This window comes from Vanellus vanellus, assembly GCF_965231255.1.
Source record: "Vanellus vanellus genome assembly, chromosome: 2".
Lineage (NCBI taxonomy): Eukaryota > Metazoa > Chordata > Aves > Charadriiformes > Charadriidae > Vanellus > Vanellus vanellus.
The window spans coordinates 125,277,785-125,292,253 of record NC_138906.1 but is presented as its reverse complement, the minus strand read 5'-3'; the positions used below and the strand labels follow the sequence as shown (position 1 = coordinate 125,292,253).

Genomic DNA, 14,469 nt, shown 5'->3' with positions numbered 1-14,469 from the left:
TCTTTCTTTTCAAAATTGATCATACTGCACTTTTCTTTGGCTTCTTTCATTATAGCAATGAACATGAAGGGTCTGAGTTTTCTAGCCCTGAGTATTTACAAAACAACAAAGCTGCTTGCTTAGCTATTAAATAGATAAGAATCTGCTCCTTCAGTCAAAGTGTTCCCACACGTCAAATCTACCAGAATAAGTGCTCTCAAAGTTGAGTTCTATATGAAATTTCTAACAAATTTACTAAACAAGTATAGTTTTTATGTATGAAATTTGTGAAAAGATCACTAGTAATATTCAAAATGCATACACATTACTAAACTACATAACGTCAGCTATCGTTTCTGTTCCTAATGCTTGAACAGTGAAAGTCATCCAGTTGACACAGCATTTTGAAGTACATTCTTAATTTTTTAAATCTTTTACGAACAGAGGTAGATTTAAGATTGTTGGAAACATGGCTTGGGTATTTTGTGAAACTAAGCAGAGCCCCAGTTCTGGGGGAAAAAGGAAAGATCAGTCCCAGAAAGAGTTTGCTCACACTAATCTCATTGCAAGGCTGGGGTCAAACACACAGCTAGTGGCAAATTTCACATTTACATATTCAATATAAAATTTGCTGTTGGCAAATATGACCTTAACATTTACTTTTCATGAATAGTCACACTAATCAAGCACCAGTGTATAAATGCTCATGAAAAATGAATACTAAATGGTCTTAAATAGTTTGAAATAAAATTTTAATTTGAAATTTGAATAAATATTAATGTACAAGCCTACTCCTATTTGTTCAGTCCTAAATGTTATCAACTTCACAATGACATAAAGAATAATTCTTGGACAAATTTGTATTTGAAGTAATGTTTTAGATCAATATATGCAGTTAACTCTGCTAAGCTTCTTGGCAGCTCAGAATCTAATCTCAGAAAAATATTTTAGTACTTCAGGGATTGCGTTCAGTGGTAAAAGCTTTCAGCTAAGAAAATGCATAAGAACATATTTTCATGCCATTTAATGCAATGGCAACTTTTCTGCTGCAGAATAATTGTACTGCATCTAGCTGAAGTTGAGTAAATGACTTTTTTCTTCATAAATATTTGTGAAAAAGCAAGTCCCCAATTTAGTAAAATACCTAAATTCATACTTTCAGGCAAATACATATGTATTTTGCTGGACTGGAATCCAACATAGTTATCCTGTAATATGAAATTTTCACAAATAATATTGCCTCAACATTTTTAGGATCATTTTCATCAGCACCTAAATTTTAAGGGTCTTGGCAAATCTGAGTTTGGAAGTACTTACACTGGATATTAGTTAACTGGAGGACATCTAAAGATATTTTGGAAAGAAAAGAGATTCACATATAATTCCAAAAAAGTAAAAAAGCTAATTTGTATTTCAGCATAATGATGAAAATGTGCTGAATTACAGGTTTAATCAGTTTATAGCATGCGGTCTTCATGACTTTCAAAGTTATGCATAATTCTGATACAGTCATCCAAAATGATCAGGCTACTTATCCAGTTGCAAACCTTATTTTACCTTTTCTTATTTTCCTAATTAGGCAATAACCCCACAGAAATCCATTCTTGCCAGCAGTTAATTACCATTTGAGACTATAAAATCTTATTAAAAACATAATTTATAGACTATTATATAGAGTGGATGTGTTTGCTGAAGCAAAAAGTGCAGCATCAACAATAAAAGAAAAACAAAATTCTTTACAAAATTCTGTTACATTGCTGCTAGCTGAACATGTTGAAATATCTCAAATGAATGCACAAACTACAGGCCTCACTTTTAGAAAGTCTAGGCCCCTCAAACCTTACTAACTCTCATTTTACAATTTTCTCTGTGCTGTCAGCTTCTACAAAAATTCAGAAAATATGCAAAATAGTGCTGATGCTACATAACTCGAAGCTATCTAAGGAACATCTATACAGAAAGATGACTCAAAAAAGCACACTCCCATTGAGGTAACACTTTCCTTTTGAGATTTTGGGTTTGACTCCTTCAAAGATATTAGAAGCTGTAGTTGTAACAGTAAAAGTAAAAAATTAAATATCTTGGTACTGCCAAATGCCAAAGGTCCCAGTGTTTTAATCGGAAAAAAATAATACATTGTCTCACAGATTTGTTGTCATTGTCATTGTTGTGCAGGTGATTCATTTTACTCTAAAATCTCACTTATTGATTGATGAAAAGATGCTTTATACAGTCTGTAAAACGTTGTAATCTTTCATGGTGAAAGATGTTTAAACAAAATATTTCATCTGTTAGCATTCATTACGGTAAGTGCTAACTCTCAGCAATACTTCTCTCTGCAATCAGTAATTCAGAAATAATACATTATGACCTGAAGTGCACAGGGGATTTTGAATGTGTTTTGTATTAGATTTTTTCATGTGAATATGACTGAACAAAAGATGTCAAAAACCCCTTAAGACGACTGAGATATGGCAAAGATTTTGTGAAACATGTCCATCTATCCATTTAATATGTAAATACATTATACTCAGAAGAGCATAAGAAGGGAAAGAATTTCAGTATTTCAGGGAATACAGAAATATCCTCAGTACTTTCTACTGCACACCAACATGTTAAAATATGGGAGTTTTTTGATGTAGAGCATTCCCTTGAACTTTCCCTGTAACAGGTCAGCACAATTATAACCTTTGAAATACTCTGAATCAGTACTGGCTTGACAAGGGCATGTGAAGTGGAATAGAGCTATGCACATTTGCTAGACCTCATTTAAAGTTATATGTCATTATCCTGGTAATGCCGGTTCAGCCTGGGCACTATTTCCCATTTCACTCAGAGAAGTACTAACAGCAGCACAGGGAGGCAACAACTCCTGCAGGTCTCTGCACTAATCTCTAAAGCACGGGGAACCATTGCAATTTTTAACGAAGACTTTCTTCCCTTTGTAACCACATCTGCACCAAATTTCTTCTTGTGATCTTGTGCACCTCTTACTACTGCGAGCTGTTTCACTGGCCACAGACTTGCAAAACAGCTAACGGGAAACGGGCAGTACCAAATTGAACTTGTAGAAAGACACCAGTACTATGGGGGCAACGCTAAGAAAAAAGGTATACATCTAGAAATTGGCCCAGTGCTGACAAACAGATACCAAAACACCAGTACCATACTGTACCATACTAGTGGTTGAGAAGTATGGGGTGGGCCATCTGGAAACCTCCATGTATCTGGCTGGAACAGTCCAACACTGGATACTATTGAAAAATATATAGAGTCCATTCTCCTTTCCTCTTCCTCCTCCACCGAACAAACTGTCAAAAGACAAAGACCCATTGTAGAGAAAAAAAAAAAAAAAAAAGGACCTAAAAATATGTACAGGTGTTAGATAACCCTGGGATAAAAAGTTTCTTGCTGGCACCCATCGATTTTACTATAGCCAGAACAATGACAATTCTGAAGAGTTAAAGCAGGTATTGCAACTGCTGGAAAAACGTCACAAGACCCTATGTGTGTTCACATTTGCACTTCTTTGAGCACACCTCTTTTTTATGACCCCTTCTGGCTAGCTAAATCAATACACACGCTCTATTTTGTCCATTTGGGCCCATGTCAAGCCATAAGAAATACAGTGGTTGCCTTTTAGAAAGGCATTTGCTAGAAAACCATTTGCTTTCAGTCTATACCACATGGTTGTTACCTGTTTAAAGAAAACACCGTTGTTGCCACTCAGACAGTATATTCGAGTCCTTATGGGTAAATAAATTTATTGTAATAGTGACCAGGAAGGATAATTTTCATGCCTATACAAGGGTTTGGTTTTCCTATTTTAAATTGGAGTGCTTTGTGTATGTTTAATTCCTCTGCCTTTTGTAACCTTTTGATGGTCTCTGTGCTATTCTTGTCTAATCTCACTAGATTATTATGGAGTAGTTAGTCCAAGGAAAACAAAAAGCTCAAACATCTAGCCAAAGTCAAGTATGCTTTTTCAAATACATACCATACAGCAACAGATTTATAATAATTGGGACTGTGGTGCTCTACCAGAGAGCCATCCCCATTTACTTTTTAATTACTGTACAGTATTATATCTATGCACAGCAAAGAAAAAATGGAGTGCCTGTATCAAAGTCAAACTGAGCTACAGATCCACAACTGGAAGATGCTGTGCAGAATGAAATATTTCAAAAAGTGTTCTGGAGGGTAAAACACACACAGGTACAAACAAACACGAAAATATTTCTATTCGCTTCCTAAGGAAGAAAAGAAACCCTAGTCTTTACAGTAAAATATCAGTGTAAACAAGGTCACAAGTAAAGCATGTCTGATGGTACACACTTTAAATACACTCCTCAATTCGCTCTTTCATTTGCTGCTCAGGCTTTCCACATTAATAGAGCTGCATGACAAAAGAGGAACCAATGGCAGTTATTTGAAGGATGTTGTACCGTACCTGGTGATTCAATCTTTCACTCTATCCCACTAAACCCTAATGGATTTTTGCTTTGAGGACCGTAGCTATGTAATAAGGATATAACAATATTAATCATATAGACTTGGTATTAGTCATGCCAGTGTATTCTACTCCCTTCTATTAAAACTCAGCAGTACTGATGAGTAGTTCTAAAAGATGAAATCTCAATAAAATGACTAATAAATCTACAGGTATCTTGAGAAAAATGAAAATATAAATTAGGAAGACAAGCAATACATTAATGTATTTTAAAAGTATAACATCATGGTGCTTGAAGAAATTTAAGCCTTTACTGAGTTTGGCACAAAAAATAATTATTTTAACACTAAAAAAACATAGCGAAAACCAGATTAGAAAATCAGCTGAATACATGTTAAGGATACTGCTCCAGGTTGTATCCTAATCCAAGGAACTACCACCACACAGAAAAAAAAAAAAAAAAAAAGGCAAACTATTTACACCTGTTAGGTTCTCTTCCACTTGATGGATATTCATTTCAAATTAATGCTGAAATATTTGACAGATTATTATTAGCTCCAAATTTCATGAACAATAGGGACATTGCAAATACATTGTAACAGATGTTTTCATTAACTGCACCAAGGTAGCTAAGGTAACATCAGCACTTCTTTTATTACCCAAGTCTCAAATAGAAAACAGCAGATGTATGGGAAAAGTAATAACTTGGTCTCTGCTTATGAAGGAAATACTGGACTTCCAAAAAGTTTCCATTTCACTTTTAAATTCAAAAGTTACAAATTGCAGATTGATTATGTCTTCTCTTAGAAGCGCTGACTATGCAGCTTCAATATTTAAAGTCGCCATTTGGTCTAGAGGGGAAAGTATTAAATGGCTGTGCTATGAGTTACACAGTACAGGGTCTCTGCCACATAATATGAGAAGGTGGTAATCTGTATTTGCAGGTTGCTGTTATCACTATCACCAAACAGCACTATAATCATGTAGAGATCCTTTTCTATAACAGATTCTGAAGTACTTCATATAATTCAGTGAGTTAAACCTGATAATATTCTAGTTCTCTGTTTCACAGTTAAGGAAACAAAGACAACATAAAAATATAATTTTCAAAAAGACACATCTGCAAAGTCAAGATGGAGTGAGATTTCATATCATTTGGTTTCCAGTCCTGCCTTACAAATACAATATGCTCGTTCTTCTGCTTAAAAACATTTATGAAAAGCATTACCAAATCTATTCATAATGGGGTTTAAAAATCAGTTTGAAAGAAACTATAGTTTTAAAACAAAAAATCAGAGTAAGAGTTTCATCAGCTGCACACGATGGCAATTAACGCAACTACAGTCCCTATACTTCCAGTTTCATATAACATGTCACTCATTGAGAGGTAGCGCAGTTAGAGCCCTGCTGTGAATGCAGAGAAAAGGGGAAAGCAAAGATACAATGCAGTGCACGTGGATGGTCTATGTCAGGGCATTCTGCTGGAAAAAGACGTCTTGTGCAAAATGCAGCTGATGGCTGAATTGAAACATGGTGCTACGTCTCGTGGATAGCTCTACATAAAATCCACCAAAGTTCAAATATCTGGGCTGTTTTGATACCTATCTACCTTTCCACAAGCTATTCCTATTGCTTTTCAAGGAATGCACAAATGCCACGTTAACTGGCACATACAAACTCTCATTTTTAATTAGAAACATTCACTGAATTTTCCCCAAATACAAGAAATAAGAAATCATTTCATATCCATATTTATTTAATTCTATTTTTATTTCACAAGAGAAAAACAGAAGCTAAAATCCAAAGAAATCCCAGTGATATGTAACCATAGTTGTTGGTACTACCTGAGATGCTTTATTCACAAAATTAAGAACAGAGACATAATCTAAAACATATCAGCATTCATTTGATTTCAATTTATCCTTCTCCATGGGCCCCAGATGCTTTGGTGCACTATAACCCTGGAAACAGTAAGAACAGTGGACCCAACACAAGATTTTTGGTAGTATGCAACTGAGTTGACTCGTACTCTCCTACTCGGAGACAGTAGTAGCTTAAGGGAAGGAGCTCACAGCAGGACTTCTCACTCTCTCCCAAAATTTTATCCATTGTTAGTGGTGTAGTGGCTAGCCCTAGACCCACCAAAAATGTCCACATGTGCTACAAGAACAGAATTATGTTGCTGTTTGCCTATCTATCTTTGGTTTATGTTTGGATAATAAATGGTGGTAAGGGCTACAAATACATTAGTTTCCAGACTACAAATATATTAGTTTCCAACCTTATGAATAATCATATCCATTGTGAGCCCTTAAAAGACTAGGCATGTGGATTGACAAGTTAAGCATTGTTGGACGACACTAATTAGACGGAAGTCTAAACTCATAGGTCTGTCTATGCATGACCCTAATTTCAGCTGCTAAAAAGTCTTGTTGTAAAGTGTAAAGGAGAGTCTGCTGGAGAAGGAATGATTAATAAATCCTGAGTATAAAGAGCACAAACTCAAATAAATTAACAGATATAACGGACTCTTCTTACCTCTACATTAAAGTCCATACCACGTTTTGGAGTCAAATTGCCAATATGATGTTGAGAGATATTTTTAAGAGAATTGTTAGGCTTTTTTTTTCTCAACCTCCTCCCATGCTGATACTAGACCACAAAGAGCACATATTTATTTTACCATAGGAGAGCACTAAGACTGAAGTAATGTTATGCCGTACTCAGAAGGGAGTCTTTACAACCCAAGACAAACTACAAGCTGACATTCAGCCTTTGATAGGAACTCATAATGTGCTTTCATAATATGAATAATATTCTCACCTTCTACAAGCAGAAAACTAAGCTCAAAACTAAGTGATTCACCTAAAGCTAAAAAAAATAATCAGTAAGGAACTGTGTAGAGACCTCCAGTAAGGTACATTAAGAACTGACTAAACCTACCTATCCAGTCCTTCGGCTCAATGTCCAAGTGGAGAGCAGTGACGAGTGGCATTCCTCAGAGGTCGGTACTGAGGCCTGTACTGTTCAACATCTTTGTTGGCGACATGGACAATGGAGTCGAGTGCACCCTCAGCAAGTTTGCTGATGACACCAAGCTGTTTGGTGAGGTAGAGACCCTGGAGGGGAGGGATGCCATCCAGAGGGACCTGGACAGGCTGCAGAGGTGGGCCCAAGCCAAACTCATGCAGTTCAACAAGGCCAAGTGCAAGGTCTTACATCTGGGTCGGGGCAATTCCAAGCACAAATACAGGCTCAGCGGGGAATGGCTGGAGAGCAGCCCTGAGGAGAAGGACCTGGGGGTGCTGATTGACGAGAAGCTCAGCATGAGCCATCAATGTGCGATCACAGCCCAGAAGGCCAACCGTATCCTGGGCTGCATCAAAAGAAGTGTGGCCAGCAGGTCGAGGGAGGTGATTCTGCCCCTCTACTCCACTCTCGTGAGACCCCACCTGGAGTACTGCATCCATCTCTGGAGTCCCCAACATAAGAAGGCCATGGACCTGCTGGAGCGTGTCCAGAGGAGAGCCACGAGGATGATCCGACTGCTGGAGCACCTCTCCTATGAGGAGAGGCTGAAAGAGTTGGGGCTGTTCAGCCTGGAGAAGAGAAGGCTCCAGGGAGGTCTTATTGCGGCCTTCCAGTACCTAAAGGGGGCCTACAGGAGAGCTGGGGAAAGACTTTTTACTAGGGCATGTAGCGATAGGATGAGGGGGAATGGCTTTAAACTAGAAGAGGGCAGGTTCAGATTGAACATTAGGAAGAACTTTTTCACTTTAAGGGTGGTAAGGCACTGGCACAGGTTGCCCAGAGAGGTTGTTGAGGCCCCATCCCTGGAGGTGTTCAAGGCCAGGCTGGATGTGGCCTTGGGCATCCTGGTCTAGTGGGAGGTGTCCCTGTCTATGGCAGGGGGGTTGGAACTCGATGATCTTCAAGGTCCTTTGCAACCTAAACTATTCTATGATTCTATGATTCTATCGATCTATCTATCTATCTACCTACCTACCTATCTACCTATCATCTATCTACCTACCTACATATTTGTCTGATTCAGGCTTCAGATTATAGTATATTTCTTGGGTAACAGGATCTGTTCATAACTGAATACTACATTACCAGATTGAATGACTAATGGAAGACAATAAAGACAACAAAGGAGGGCCCACAAGTGTTAAACCGATTAAGTTCACTATAGATTTGGGAAAGATTCTCTCTACTATGAAAGATGGCACTCATTTGATTAAACTACTTAATTGTGAAATTAACATAATTTTATACGCTTACTATAGTTATCAGTAAAGCACGGTGAAATACCAGGGCCAACCAATCATCAGAGTAATACAACAGGCTGCAGTGATTGTACCACAGCTCTTTTCAGTGCAGAGCTATGAAGATAGGACATATGCTTAAAATGTTTCTGCAAGCAGCAAATAGTTTTGGATCTAGAAAAAGAACGAATACTCATAGGATGCACACTGCAGATAGAAGTCTGAATTTTCTATGCGCATCTTTAGCATTACACCCTGAAAAAAAAATCCATGCTGGTTTACAATGAATATTTTCTAAGACGTTAAGACAACCCAAACCACTACTATATTCTCACATAATATGATACCTACTAAGTCTTAATTAGTTAGAGAAAAAATCAGAAAGAAACAAAGCTCTGAGCTCATGTACCTTGCATAGCCATTTGAAAAGTACCTAGATGTAATAAGGATTGAAAATTAAGTTTCTGCTACTGTTCGGCTCCCTGCTGTGAGCAACTATGCTCTACACACTTCCTATTTTCTCTGTTATCTTTAGATTAGAGCTACAGATCCTGTATTTGATAAAGACCCTGCAAGAGAGAAGTGCTCAAACAACTCAAACTCCAAAGGACATACTGCAGGCAAAATCCCACCTTAAGTCCCACTGGCAGACCAGTTGATGTACTTGCCCTTTACTCAGGGCTATGCTAAACTCACAGATTACTGCATAATGCATAACCATATCTATCATTACTATAGCAGGGTTTACAACAATTTTACTCCACAAATATATAACATATGATAGTGAATGTTTCTGAAAAAAAGAGATTATCAGAGTTCATTTACTTTGGTTTTTTATATTTATTTTATATTTTGTATTTAAAACTCCTCTGCATATTTTAGTTCATAAAATGTCACATGGACATTCCTTCTTATTTAAATATTGCTCAATATTTACTATTAATTCTGGAGAATTATTTTTAGTTAGAATGAAGATTTAATTTAAAATTTATCTGCTTACACTCCTAAAACACTTGCCCATACACAAATACACATTCAAAACTGGTGTTCTTAGCAGTTTTCAATATGCCTTTGAGTGTGCAAGTCTACGCTTTCAGTAATATCTTTTTCTCGTGTCTTGAAATTCCAAGAGCCTATTTAAATCCCATTGAGAGTTTTACCATATTAATGCATATTAAACCGTACAACTGCAGTAAGCTCATGAAAGATTAATATCTGATCACTGTTGCACAGCCAAAGCTTAAAAGTACTATAAATACAACTGTTAACCTGTGTATACGGAAGGTGGTATGACGAAGGCTCTGAAGAATGAAGCATGATTTGCAGCATGGATTTCCAACATGAAACCAGTGCACCAACGCCCTCTGAGGAATAGTGCAGTGATCTAACCTTTCAGCCTGCACTAACTTGTTCATCAGAACGTCATCTTTATTAACTCTTGCTTTCTATACCTGAATGGCTTACATTCAATGATCTGTCATATAACGGAATGCTGTATGAAATATAGAGCATCTTTTGAATTCGCGAAGTAGGTTTCAGAAAAGTAAATTTTCAAATATAACATTACTACATTATTTTAAACATACAGGTACAAATTCTATGGAGCTACACAGGATTTAAAGATAATTTCTCTGATAATCTCATTTCTGGCATTCTTTTCTGAAAGATAGGGTTTCATACTTCTGAAAGTACTCGGGAAGAGTCAAAAAGTCAAATATAACAAAAATACATGATACTTTTAGCAAAGCTGACTTACCAAGGGAACCAGCCTACTACAGAGCTCTCAAATACACATGGCTTCTCTAGAAGGAATCTCCTTAATAGTTATTTTCAACCCGTACTGATAACAGCTTAACTGAAGGAGGAGAGCATCCTCATAAGTAACAGCCAGAGAACGAAAGGCAGATGAATAGTTTTGCTTCAATTTTTAAATAGGATTAAGACCAACCAAAAAACAAATCTCCAACATAGCGGAAATTACAGCTTTTGAAATTAAAATGACCTCACACAGCCAGAAAGGTGTAGCACTGCTGAAAATTGATAGTTATACAGCAGAAGAAGAAAGTTGGAATATGTACAGCTAAAATCTGCATAATAAGATAATCAATTTTAATATAGAAAAGCCTATCCGAGAACAGCAATTAAAACAAACTTATGAAGAAGAGATTGCACTAAGATCTTAGTTGCTTGCCATGCTGGAAGGTACAGTCATATTTGTTTAGGGATAACAATAATAAAACTGATACCAGCGCATTGCTATCAGTGTACGCTATCATCTCAATAACTACAAAAGACAACAAGTAGACTAAAAAACAGAAAAGCTCACCACTTCTTCATGCCTGCATTTTCTCACATTAATTCCATTAATCTGTTATTAAAAAGATAAAGAGAAGGCTTACTCTACATTTCATAAGTATAGATTTCATTTCACTTTTCTACAAAAATATAAACAAAAGAACTTGCAATATTACTCACCAGTAGAATTGCATCTCCTATAAAGAGCAAACCTGAAAGTTCCGCTGAAAACAGAAAGCATAGTTTTCACTCATTCCATAAAAAACATCTAACATTTCATGTACATGTATTCCTATTTAATTTAATGCTTTTACATAATCCTTTAAAAAATTAAACAAAAACTTAATAAAAAACCCAACATACAAGTAAAAGAAAAAAACAGATTTTTTTTTTTTTAAATCCCAAAATATAGACATATCAGTGTTACAATGAAAGAGTCTACCCAGCCCACGCACAAGACTATGAAACATCTTCCATCACTCACTAGCAGCTTTCAGGCCATTACAGTGAGGTACAGCACACTTTTCTGAATAGAAAATGACTGCAGGACTAGGTCCTATGTGCCTCTGAGAGATTGTTTCTTATGAACTCTGAGGAAAAAGCAACATGGAGACTACAGAGCTACTTACAAATGACAAATATAACTTGTAAGCTTTTACCACAGATACTTTGGATTTTGCATCTTTGATAAACTCAGAGAAGTATTCATGCTGGACAACACTTCATATGCTGAAGAGCTAGACAATCAGTATATTGTACAAAATCACCAGCCAACTAAATTTGATTTTTAAAACAAAGCTGTATCGTATAAATCACAAGGGAATTTCTAATTCTACAGTTGCAATTTTTTAAATATTGGGTTGTGTTACAGAGCTATCTGATGCAAACATACTTTATAAATACACAAGAAATATAACAAAGATTAATTGTACACAAAGAAATAAATAACCTCTAACATGAGAACTACGGAATGTTAACAGATCATATGGGATTATTTATCTGTAGTATTCCGAAACATCAGAGAAGACACTGTCTAGAAAAGACTAGAGTTGGACTTGATCTGAAAATTTTACTTAGTCACATGAATTGTATAAATGGAATCAATATTGACATAAATTATGATATTCAAGTACGTGTTTGAAGGACTGCTCTTATTAGCTAGGGGTAACAAAGGATGCTTAAATTATTGGAGGGTAGACTTTCCAATTTAAGAATTGCATCAAACGTCACGTTCATGTTTAGAGGTCCAAAGGAAGAGCTGGAGTCAATTGAGAGGAGGGCAGAACCAAGCCTGCAGAGCTTTGAGATACAGGCTCTGGGTCAAACAGCATTTTCTGTATCAAAGAAACCTAGTGCAGACACATGGCATAACACTTTCTACACCCCAAGACAGTGCTCCCCTACACAAGAGATGCCCCTCAAAACTAGCTCTCTAAAAATCAGCAGTATTTTTATTGAAAGCAGTAATGGAGATTATATCTCAGCTAGGTATTGAAGTTGGAAATAATGCATCAGCTGCTGCAGCAAAAAAATAATGACAAAAATAAAAGAAAACAGTGCGTACTTTTGTGTGCTCAATTAAATGTAAGTCTATCTTTCTTATTTTTCCTGCAGCGCTTAATAGCATTTTAATAGCTAATGTAGGTAATATACGCTGCATTATTATGTATTACACACTTAAACGTATACTGAAAAGAACAGAGTCACAAGTATAACTTCTTAAGGTTAACCTTATTGCCTTCCTTAGGGGCTCATTCCTTGCTACTATATAGCCTGGCTGCACAGAACTCTCACATCTGCCTTTCAGGGTTGGCTTTCAGTTCTCAGTACTCTGATTCCCCTGTGCCTCTCTTTGTCTATGTAGGTGAACATGAGATTTTTTTATGCTGGCACATTTTAATTGTGCAGAAGCAGCATCCTAGAATTATTGCGTTACAGATGGAGGGAAACGCTTCCAAGTGTACGTTTCTGACCTTACACAAATGTACATAAATATACACAAACATAACAGAGATATTAAATACACCATACTGGTACTGATTCACAACCTTCATCTATCATCATTGCACACATCATGAGCTGTTTAACCATTACCCATCTTCCTAGTACGTATTATGTCATTCCAGTAATTGCAAGACATTGACAGTTAAAAACAATACAGCGATTCAGCACCAGCTCTGCTTCTATTAAAAATAAGTATGGTTAAGACCTTATGCAGTACCAGTTTTGCTATGTATGAGTTGCTGCAAAGGCTTACACAGCACAGCATCTAATCTTGAAATAATAGAGGGGTATTATCAAGGTTCTGTCACTACCCACCCCTGCCTGAGTACCACCCTGCTAACCAGTATAAAAAGACATGCGTTCTCTTCTTGTCTTACCATGCTTTAAAGGGCAAACATTTGATTTGCTACAGCTTCCTGGCAATAACCATTTGGAAATAAAAAGCCACAAAATCATTAACTTTTGTTAAATTTGTTAAATATTTCCATCCCATCTAAATACCATCTTATTTCTCTCCTTAAAAATAATGCTTTACAAGAACTTTTTTTTTTAAGAAAAAATCATGCTGAAGACTGTTTAGAAAATACTCCAAATATAAAATCTGTACTTCTTCAGAGAACAGTTCTGAGGAAGAGGGAGATCATAATGACATGGAGAGAGAGAAATGGTGCATCAATAGCCATTGTTGAACACTTCCTGAAGAACCTCAAGACTTAATCCACCTTGCTTTATGGAGCGTGTCAAAACACAGTGTACTCATCTGACACCCACCTCTTTGTTCTTTGGAAATCTTAGAAATGACCACTGGAATATTATGTTCTGCTCCACCCTGAAAACAGAATAAATGGCAATCTCGTCAGTCACTGGAAATATCTTTTTGCTTAAAATTATATTTAACCCTTTGCCCAACTGCAGTTTTCAGAGAGGGTGAGAAAATAACTCTGTTTCTGCATTTCCTCTTTATTTTTAACAGATATTTGATTGGGATTAATTCCTTACTGCCTTTCATAAAGAAGTTTTCACTTGCCATCAACAGCTCAGGAAGTGAATTGTACGTTGTTCAAAACTCAGCAAGACTTGAAGAAAAAGGACATCATAATGTATGAAATAGTGTCCTGCAAAAACAAAACGGCCATCACACTACAATGGCAGCCACACTGTGACCATTTTGTTTTCATGCTGGCAAGAAACAGGTAAACAAAAGCCCAAGAAAAGCAAATTTGGACTTTTCATCTCAAAAGCAGCCTTTATTCATTTCCATCTCTGCCGTACAAGCACAAAGAGTGAGCAAAGCAGTGGGATAAGTAACCAGGAACAGAAAAAGAAACATTAAGAAATGGAACAGTAGGTGTCCATTAAAGGGTGGGAAATAAAGGCAAGCTGGACAGTAATTCAACAGTTTGGCAGCAATTCAATGCTGTTGCTTCATTCAATTTATCCTGTTGGGACTGGAAACATTCATGGTGTTTAAGA

General features: G+C 36.6%; 1 protein-coding gene across 1 annotated transcript in view; it reads right to left on the bottom strand.

Moving 5' to 3' along the window:
* SNTG1 (syntrophin gamma 1) overlaps positions 1 to 14,469 on the bottom strand; it is a gene marked incomplete at both ends in the record, with an annotated part of 170,941 nt that overhangs the window by 124,898 nt on the left and 31,574 nt on the right. The window contains 3 exons of the mRNA XM_082499225.1: positions 11,024 to 11,065; positions 11,173 to 11,216; positions 13,768 to 13,825. Coding sequence (XP_082355351.1) covers positions 11,024 to 11,065; positions 11,173 to 11,216; positions 13,768 to 13,825 — 144 coding nt within the window. The remainder of the gene's footprint in view (positions 1 to 11,023; positions 11,066 to 11,172; positions 11,217 to 13,767; positions 13,826 to 14,469) is intronic.